Source organism: Lepidochelys olivacea, assembly GCF_965140295.1.
Source record: "Lepidochelys olivacea isolate rLepOli2 genome assembly, chromosome: 11".
NCBI lineage: Eukaryota > Metazoa > Chordata > Testudines > Cheloniidae > Lepidochelys > Lepidochelys olivacea.
The window spans coordinates 43794168-43804408 of NC_140421.1; the positions used below are offsets into that span (position 1 = coordinate 43794168).

The following is a 10241-nucleotide window of genomic DNA, read 5'->3' on the forward strand; positions in this document are numbered from 1 at the left end:
TGTAGCTCACGAAAGCTTACGCTCAAATAAATTGGTTAGTCTCTAAGGTGCCACAAGTACTCCTTTTCTTTTTATAAACAACAGTAACTTTGGCAGTCAAATGCCACCATAAAATGGGAAAAACAGATGCAACTTTGTTAAACAGAAGAATTCTTCCTAATGATTTTGGACAATATATCCTTATACACTATTGTCCAATGAAGTTTTATATTTTTTTTCTTTCCTTTTCTATTTTCCCTAAAACAGAATACAGATATCTGTACTTTATAAAAATTGTGCTAAGTATTAGTTTAATATATTTAAAACAAATCCATGTTTTGCTATCAGCTAATACGTGTTTTCCTATTTCTGTGCTCCTCTTTGTTTCCAGGCCTTTTTGCAAATGTGCAATCTGCCAGTCCAGGTGGTTTGTAGAGCAAATGCAGAATATATGTCCCCATCTGGTAAGTGTGGTGTTCATTTAAATTACTGTGTTAGTACCTATGTTTTGATACCATGGCAACAGCACCTCATCTTGCAGATAACAGCCAGTCAGTGCTTGTGTATGTGGGTTGCCTCTTTATTTTTTTCCTTAGTCTACTGCGATTTTTTCTCTATAGAGAATGAGATAAATCAAATACAAATTTTTTAAATGTGCTGCATTGCAATTTTAAATGCAGTGGACATACAGTGGATTCACGTACTTGGTTACTCAGAAGTCTGGTGGTAACACTCTCAGAAAAAGCCTAGGGACTCTTGGCCTTCTCAACCCCAAAGATTTCTGTACGCAGAAGTATCTCTTCTGATCTCCAGGGAGATACCCCTGGGAATACTCTGTTGGCCAATCAATGGTGTTCCATTTTCCACTGTTGTAAGGGTGAGAAGAAATGCATTTTGTAATCTTAGGTGGAAGGTGATTGTCAGCATATTAATAATTGTGGACAGATCATGGATAAACTATCAGTACCAAGAACAGTGTTGTACTTCAGTCCTCTTCTGATTGCAAAAAATGCAGATTCAGTATTTGATGTGTATGCTATCCCAAATTATGTTGGAAATTTCTATACACTCTCATCTAAAAGGTTACTAGAAAAGAATTGCTGAATGCACAACACAGTTCTGATATCCTAAAATTCTTCATTGCATTAGGATCCGTTTGTGTGAGTTAAATTAAGCTACTTCTATAATTTTTAATTCGAGTATGGAGTAGTAAAAATGCTTGCCTACATGGGTCTTTGTATTTACATACTGCATGGTTAGCTCTGGTCCTCCTTCTTGGTATTAGTGGAAAATAAGCTGGAATCCTGTCTTTAATTAATGCTTTAAAAAAAATCTCAATGATTGGTAGCACTGAAAACAGTACAGTTCTTGTAGCAAAACCAGGATTTTTTTTTTTTAAATCAGTCTTTCAAAATAAACGCAATGGGCTGACTCTTTGTAGAAACAAGCCAGTATCTTACATGCATGGGAATAGGAGTGGTGATACTTGCATTCTCCACCTCTTGCACTCCCTTCCTCCCAGCCACATGGCTATTATCTAATACACCATTACTTGTGTCTGCAGCTTTTTTTCTATACCACTGGCTAAATAATGCAGAAAGGAGCATGACTGACAGGGGCTGATGAGAGTTGTGCTGTACGGATCACATCTAGGATATTCTATTTGTCATACTGGTTCCATTTTAAATACAGCTAGGAGTAGAAATGTGGTGATTTATTCATCGTCCTAAGTGCCCCTACTATTTTTGCGCACTGTTGTCCTTGTTTTTCTGTTTACTTCAATATCGTTTTAATAACATTTAAAATTAATTCCAACCAAAACAGGCTATTCATAAAAGGTTTTCATTCCTGAAAAAAATCTCAAACTGATTGCAGTGGTTCTCAGACGTGCATCTCCACACTTGTGCAGGATACTTTGCAATGATACTTACTTTTCACAACTAGAAGATCCTTTTGAGGGAGTCAAATGCTGACTGTGGATATAGGAATACCAAAGGATCATCTTTATATGCTAGCAACATAAACCATAGTTTTTGCAATTCAGAAAACTTTGCATTTCTATTGTAATATGTCATCATATGGCTGCAGATGAGGTTTTTGTTGGTGCAGTGCACCTCATCTGTTACCCTTAGGCTGACTGTGAATCAGAGAGGAGTGAATCTCATGATAAAGACCATGACTGAACCAGATGTTGTTATGATCTCTGTTTGAACTAGGTCTAGTAGTAGGTTCTGTGCGTTTGGCATATGGTTGGACTTCTTAATATTTTCATTAATATCTTTCAAATTATATTACTTTTAAAAACCCTGTAAATAATATTTGACTTTGGTTTGTTCTTTTAAAATATTCTGTGAAGACACACTTTTCTGTCTTCCTTTTCCTTGTCTCTCCTTGAGAGCCTTTTGTGTATTGTGACCTGTTTCGTTTATTGGCTAACTCCATTATTGTCTTACGTCATATTCAGTGAACTATGTTTACTAACATAAAACAAAAAATGTCCAACATCTCCTCCATCATGTTGAGGTGATTAAATAACAATATGTAAAATACATATATATAATCTAAATTTCTTAAAATTACATAGCACTGTGTATGTACTGGTGTTTAAAGATGGTATCTGTCAAGTAGGTGTTTCATAAAGACGGCCAAGTGCTCTATTTACTTTCCTGGGATTTCCACAGTTATGCTTTGGGGAACATTGAACTAATAATCTTCCCAGCAAAGCAAGATTAATTCATGATTGGATTGAGACCTATCGATTTGTACAATAACTTGCAAATATTTGTTAGAGCAGTAGTCCCCAAACTGTGGGGCATGTCCACCTAGGGGTGGGGAGGCAGGGTATGGTGTGGCCCGGGCCAGCCCCTACAGAGGGCAGGGAGGAAGCAACCATGACGCCCTGCTCCATCCCAGCTCTGCTCCAGCACTGCCTCCCGCCACAGCTGCCGGCTCCCACCACAGCCTGGCCACAGCTCTGAAGCCAGCCGCAGCCCTGGCTACCAGCCTCCACCATGGTTCCTCACCCTGCCTTAGCCCCACTTCAAGCCTCCGCTGCCCGGGCTGCAGCTAAGCTCCCAGTCCCAGCCTCCGCCCCTGGCCTTGGCTCCGTTCCCAGCTGCAGCCTCAGCCTTGGCCCCCTTACTCCTGACCACCGCCCTACCCCCTGAGCTATGTCCCTGCTCCTGGCCTAGTTCCTAGGGGGTGGAGGGGCGGACAGGAGCAAGGGGGGGCACGACGGTGAAAAGTTTGGGGACCACTACGTAAGCATGAAAGCCAATCAATAGGACAAGTCGTAGCATAAAAGTGTGAACTAAAGCGATAGGCGTGGGGAGGCTCTATTTGTAAGTGTCTCTCAAATGAAATTTTGCATGTTCACTCTCATGTACAATCTGATAGACTTTGTGCAGAAACACTTCAAAGCCATGATTTCAAAAATTATTCTCAGTATGTATTGAAAGGTTTAATTTACTAAAAATATACTGTCTCTCACTGCAGGCAAAGTACCCTTTATTCGCGTAGGAAATCAAGTAGTATCTGAACTTGGCCCCATAGTCCAGTTTGTAAAAGCCAAGGTAAGGATATTAAATATACTTGATCAGTAACTGCTAAATACGGTAGTCACTCTTTTTAGCATTTGCACTCATTTAGCTTACTAGTATGAAATGTGACATAATTAGTTTTTAAGAGAGTAAGGTAGAAAAACCGCATATGAATGTAAAGGTAACTGCATTTTTACAATGTGGCAAATATATTAACCCCAATGCAGGCAGTAACCTTTTGCTTAAGGAAAATATGGTGTAATGGGGGTTTGTGATGGTATGATGGGGGTATTTTCCTCTGGCATTTATTCAAATGATAGAAATCAGCTGTAAGTACAGGATTTCATCATGTTAACAAGGAACTGAAAAATAACCTAGACCTTGCAATAGCACTTCTTTTTTGGCTCCCAAGTATAGTATTCTTAGAAAGACATACAGTGTTTGCTTAAGGCTTGAAATTTCAGCTAATATATGTTTATATTTGCTTTTACTTTGTTCTATCCTTGTAAAGCAGGGTCTGCTTATTAAGTAGTTTATTTTGATAAACTGTTTATATCATCAACTTACTTCTTCACACAGAAGAAATCACAGTAATAGTGAAGCCATGAAATCAAGTTGTACTCAGCTAAAAAAGAAATGCACAGTAGTTCTGTCGCTGAAAATAAATCTACATTTGTCTTTTGAGTTTGATTATATTGCAATAGAACATTTTCTGTTTAATACTGAAGGTAATTTTAGTATGGAAGGTACTTTATAATATTTACCCATCTATTTTATGATTTAGAGACCTATATAGAGAGATCAAGACCTGATCTAAAGCACATTGACTTCTGTTGACTTTAGCTCAAGCCCTAGCTGAATATTGTAATATCCTTTCTTACAGGGTTGTATATTCTTTTACCCCCTTAGGGCCATTCACTCAGTGATGGGTTGGATGAAGTCCAAAAAGCTGAGATGAAAGCCTACATGGAATTAGTCAATAATATGCTATTGACAGCAGAGGTACAGCAAACCATAATAATTTGTTGATTTTGTAGGTGATAAGTGGGCAAAAATGGAGGGGTTTTTTTTCTATGTGGAAAATGTATTTTATTTTCAAATTCTTAGATTGGGAAATAGTTCATCAACTCATAAGCTAGTGTCCTTACAAGAAAAGAACTCCACATTCTCTGTGGTCTCTTTACAAATGTCATATGAAAATTTCATGAATTGAGGTTGAATTTTGTTGTACAAAACAGCGGTGAGTTTATAAAGACTAACATGTAGCTGTAAAGAAAGTTGACACATAATTTATATAGTGTATTCTGAACTCCATCTTAATTTCAAATCTGATCTGGTGGCTGTTCTGAAAGAGAACTAGCAACCAGGCTTTTGTCTTGTAAGCATCACCATTAACTTCTCTTTTGTGTTCATGGAAGGCACTGTTAGACTTAAAATATTTGTGGGATATGCTGTTAATTTAACTTAAAAGAAAACATCAATATTTAGAAATAACTCTCTGTGCAGTCTAACTGAAATTTCAGAATAAAGAAGTGATTTTTTTCCCCTAGTTGTATCTTCAGTGGTGTGATGATACTACAGTACAGGAGGTGAGTGGTTCTGCAGCATTTATCTTAATTAAAATTTAATGAGAAAACACTTTTGCTCGCAAATGCAAGTCCCTACTCATAAATGAAACATTGAGGTTTATACCATTAATGATATAGTTTTTCACTTTAATTTTGCTTGCATATACGTTTTAGGGAAGCTGTGCGTCATTACTGAAGGTAGCTGGCTGCAAAGTAGATATGTTTTTATATATTTTTCAGCTAGAGTAATAGAGTAAATGGTTTCTTTTTCTTTAGGCTGCAAACTATGAATTTCTGTGCAGAGTAACTTCTTAATATTTTACAAAAGCCAGTGTGAATGCCTTTTGACCCATGACAGCCATAGCTGTTTTGTAAATAACAGCATACTGTCTTACCTGCTTTTTTTTTTTTAAAAAAAGTGATTTTGTTTTTGTGGGTTTTTTTTAAACAAAGATTACTCATCCAAGGTATGGATCCCCTTATCCTTGGCCTCTCAATCGCATTTTGGCCTATCAGAAACAATGGGAGATCAGACGTAAGATGAAAGCTATTGGATGGGCTGGCAAGTCACTTGAACAGGTCAGTCAGATAATAGCCAGAGTTGAATTCTTCATTCTGTTTTTTCTTTTTTAAATAACCTCTCAGCAATGAAATACATATAAATAAAATATCAAAAGTGTCAAAATTCCAGAGAAGCAATATTTTATTTCCTATGTTTCATAAAATATATGTATTGTGAAACTCCATACATTTAAAACAATTGTCTATGGAATCCATGTCTCTGGCTTCAACAGCAATAAACTTTTAAATCACACACACAGTCTGAGAAAAATGAAAGATGTTTTCTCATGAATATGTATCTCTGTGCTGAATGTCTGTTTGTGAGTTTAGACCATGATCCTGGAAAGGGATTAGCAGACAAGGACTCTGATTCCCATGTGAAGATAATGGGGTCCCTTTGCAGGATTGTGGCAATTTTGTTCTTGGAGCTCCAAGAAAAATACAAGGAAGTTTAGAGGTAAACATTTGATATATTAATTTTAACCCAATTACTGACAATAGGAATATTAGCAACTTTCCTTATGTCAACAATATACTTGTCATTGAAGGTCTGGAAATAAGATTTGTAATTGGAATCTGTGTAACATCTATGATCTACATAGTTAATTTAGTCATTTATTACAAATGCCTACTGCTCCTATGTATGCAATAAGGGAGCTATTTTGTAGAGAATTGTGTTCTCATCTGACTATTTAGGTACTGTACTAATCTTTTGTTTGTTTAGGTGTTGGAAGATGTAGATCAGTGTTGTCAAGCTCTCTCTCAAAGACTGGGAACACAATCATATTTCTTCAATAAGCAGTAAGTTATTTTATATGGAAATGTAATGTACTGTAGGTATATTACTCTCCAGAACATAGCTGGATGGGGACTATTTTTGCCTTATTTTAATACCTTATGAGCAGTAAGGAACATGTGGGAATGAATCCATAAATTGCATATATAAGAATTTCTGAAATTATAAAAGATACTAAGTTTCCATAAAATATTTCATATATTTTCTCTAGTGTTTTTTAGACTTAATCCTATTTTCTACTGACATGATACAGAATACACAATAGTTTGTCAGTTAAAAACATATAATGTAAAAACAGAAACCTGTAGTTTTAATAGGTAACTAAGCAATAATCCACTTAATTACATTAGCATATGTTGGCATTTCTTAGATACCTATCAGTGTAAGTGCGCTAATGCATGATAAGCAGAATGAATGAGACGTATTTTGATCCAACCGCGCTTCCTGCATAGGTTAATTCAAGTGACACAGTGGCCGGGAAGGCTATGTCTACACTGCATCCCAAGGTGGGATTGCAGCCCGTGTAGACATACCACACTAGCTTTAAGGGCGCTAGCACAGATGAAAATAGCAGCACGGCCTGAACAAGCACACTGGGGACCCTGGGTAAATACTCATGTTGCTAGCTTGTGCTGAAGCCTGTGTCTCCACATCGACGCTGCTGTTTTTAGCTGTGCTACTGCAGGTAAAGGATTCATACTTTGGATTGCAGCGTAGACATACTTTAAAGAGTTGGGTTCACATGAAGATGCCTGTGAAGTCATATGACTGTGGGGAAACACTGGTCTTCTCCCCACAAAGGATTGATTACAAAGTAGCAGCTATGATTTGAGTAAGTACTGTTCTGGGCCTTTGCAGAAAAGCCACTGCGGACCCAGATCTGACATACACCAGATGTCCTTTGCTATTGTCAGTCAGGTCCAGTTGCAAATGTGTACTCTCCCAAAAATATTCTTGTAATTACTGTGAATTTAAAATAATGTTGAATATATTCATGTACTGCACCCATCACCATGGCATGTGAACCATGAAGTTACATAAAGAATATACATTCCAAGTGCGATGTATGTGATTTTTTTTTTTAAAGCTGCCTTTGCATTCCCCTGATTATGGCAGTATCTGGGGGCCAGTTTTAGGTATTTTTGGTGGGGTGACAATGGGGAAATTACAAAGACACTTAAATAAAATCAGCTTGTGACGTTACACACTAATAGAGACAGGGAAGGGGTTAACTGACGGCTTATTAAAGCAAGGATATATGAAGGAGCCAGTGGGATTCAGAGGGGAGGCATCTGGGGGTGGGAGGAAGCAATTGTCTTGTCCAGCTATGTCACAGAATCAGAAAGCAAGGAGGAACTGGGAAACTGAGTAACTGTATATTGGATTGTTTGGTTTTTCCCATAGGTTAAGTTTACTTCAACTGACTGTTACTTGTTAGTTTGGACCAGACCGAAGAAAGCTCAGTTTATGATCCCCAGTACATTAGGTGGGGATGGAAAAATGCCTCAATTAGCAGGCTGTAATATTTTGTTTCTTGCCTCTTTTCCCCCAAGGATTTTGCAAAGTTAAGGTTAGGTGGGCAGTGTAGTTGGATGAGAGTGAGTGCTGTAGGATTACATAGTAGTAGAGAACAATTATTCCAACTATTCATTTTGAGGCATTCTGAACAGTCTTTTATAAAGGTGGTATTTGTTTTGTAAAGGATATGCAATTGTTTGGGGGTGTTAGTTGGATTCCATAACACACGCTTTCAACCTTCAATTTTTTTAATGTTTTTTGTCTGTAAATAGTAGTAGAGTTTCTCAATAATTAGTCTCATAAAATATTCTTCTAGCTCATTAATACTTAGTATGTAGTTCTTGGACATTAGTGAAGAAAAGCTCTAAATTGTTAAAATATACTTAAGGAAAATGTTTTTTGGGTTTTTTTTTGTTTTGTTTTGTTTGCAGATAGACCAGAGCTGCAAAAAGTTCACTAAGGTCAAGCTATGGAAGGCTTGTACACATAGCCATGAGTATGACTGCAGACTTATTCAAGAAACCACTGTTCTCCTTTGGGTTATGGTGGCTTTGGTTACAGTGTTTTATTTCCATTTGTTTAGTCTCTTTAACACAAAAGAGATGGCCATAAATGCTACTACCATGTAGTTACTTTTTCGCACTACTCAAGGAATTTTTGGGTGGCTGAAAAGCCCAGGAGAGATGTGGCGTTTTTGCTGTTTTGAAGAGCACCATTCTGTTCGAAGGGGTAGTTTTGTTATGCACAGTATCTGCAGAGGAGACTGGGAATATAGATTCCCTTCCCACAAAATCAAAAGTGAGAAACAGTTGGTGCTGGACAGAGGAGTCAGTGGGTAGGCTTTGCATGCATTTTATGAAAAGGTATTTTGTAACTTCTTCACTGTTTGGGAAAAAAAAAACAACCCCCCAAACCGCTCATTTGTTAATGGGAGCACTGAGCAGCAATTGAGAATTCAGGCCACAATTTGTTAGTATACATATAAAATACGGTAGAACCTCAGAGTTATGAACACCTCAGGAATGGAGGTTGTTCATAACTCTGAAACGTTTGTAACTCTGAACAAAACATTATGGTTGTTCTTTCAAAAGTTTACAATGGAACATTGACTTAATACAGCTTTGAAACTTTACTATGCAGAAGAAAAATGCTGCTTTTAACCACCTTAATTTAATGAAACAAGCACAGAAACAGTTTCCTTACCTTGTCAAATCTTTTTTTTTTTAATTTCCCTTTATTTTTTTAGTAGTTTACATTTAACACAGTGCTGTACTGTATTTGCTTCCAAACAAGGTGTATCGCTGACTGGTCAGTTTGTAACTCTGGTGTTCATAATTTTGAGGTTCTACTGTATTTAAGGTTTTATGCATTTGTTAAATCTTGAGCTTTATTTGGTTAAATATGACCAGTTTGATTACTTTGAGAAAATACTTGGAGTTTTTTTAATATTTAAAAAAAAACCAGAGTACAGTAGGATTTTCCTTATAAGGTTTTCAGTGTTTTCTGACTCCCAGAGGCCCACTTTTTCCCCTGTCTCTTTTATAGGCCAACTGAGTTAGATGCATTGGTATTTGGACATCTGTTCACAATTCTTACTACTCAGCTGACCAGTGATGAACTCTCTGAAAAAGTGAAAAACTACAGCAACCTCGTGGCCTTTTGCAGGAGAATAGAGCAACACTATTTTGAGGATCATGATAAAGACAGCTCTGCAAGTGCTGCATCCAAATCCTCAAAGGGTTATCTACCGAGTTAAATGCTTCATTTTGTGGTGGGGAGGCCCAGTTTCTGAAACAAATTTTGATTTCATTGTTTAACAGATGATGATGATGGCTTTGAAAATGCAAAAGTGTGTAATAAAACCTCTTGGAAGCTGCTAAAACATTCTGGAGCACGGGAAGTTCAAACTGCATTTTGTGTGTTATAGAATTCACTGTATACATTTAACATGAAATGATTTTTAAGGTATTGCCATTTAAATGCCATATAGGCTATTAAATATTAAACTAAAGTGACCTTGGAACAATATTGTATCTGTATTAAAAATAAAAAGAAATTAAAAACTACTATTTTTAAAAGTGACTGTTCAATCTTTCCAAAAACCTTTTAATAAGCTTTAGTCGTATGTTAGAAGCAGTGTTTCCTTTTGCCCTTCTGCTAGGAGGATCTGAAAAGTAATTTGCATTACACCCTGTAGGATTAACTTGTTGACTAGAAGGTAGGCAAGTAATAGGAAAATTTACTCTATTCAGGCTTCAACAAGTTTCCACTTTGAAAGTC

The 10241-nt window shown here is 36.9% G+C and overlaps 1 protein-coding gene across 3 annotated transcripts in view; it reads left to right on the top strand.

Moving 5' to 3' along the window:
• The window catches only part of MTX2 (metaxin 2), a 52323-nt gene extending 42317 nt beyond the window's left edge, over nucleotides 1-10006 (top strand). For 2 of the 3 annotated variants that reach the window (XM_084642677.1, XM_084642678.1), the window contains 7 exons: nucleotides 371-443; nucleotides 3475-3551; nucleotides 4428-4520; nucleotides 5069-5107; nucleotides 5540-5665; nucleotides 6372-6448; nucleotides 9507-10006. In XM_084642677.1, coding sequence (XP_084498803.1) covers nucleotides 371-443; nucleotides 3475-3551; nucleotides 4428-4520; nucleotides 5069-5107; nucleotides 5540-5665; nucleotides 6372-6448; nucleotides 9507-9717 — 696 coding nt within the window. In that variant the 3' untranslated portion in view covers nucleotides 9718-10006. The remainder of the gene's footprint in view (nucleotides 1-370; nucleotides 444-3474; nucleotides 3552-4427; nucleotides 4521-5068; nucleotides 5108-5539; nucleotides 5666-6371; nucleotides 6449-9506) is intronic. The other variant, XM_084642676.1, reaches the window with a different exon arrangement.
• The last annotated feature ends 235 nt before the right edge of the window (nucleotides 10007-10241 follow it).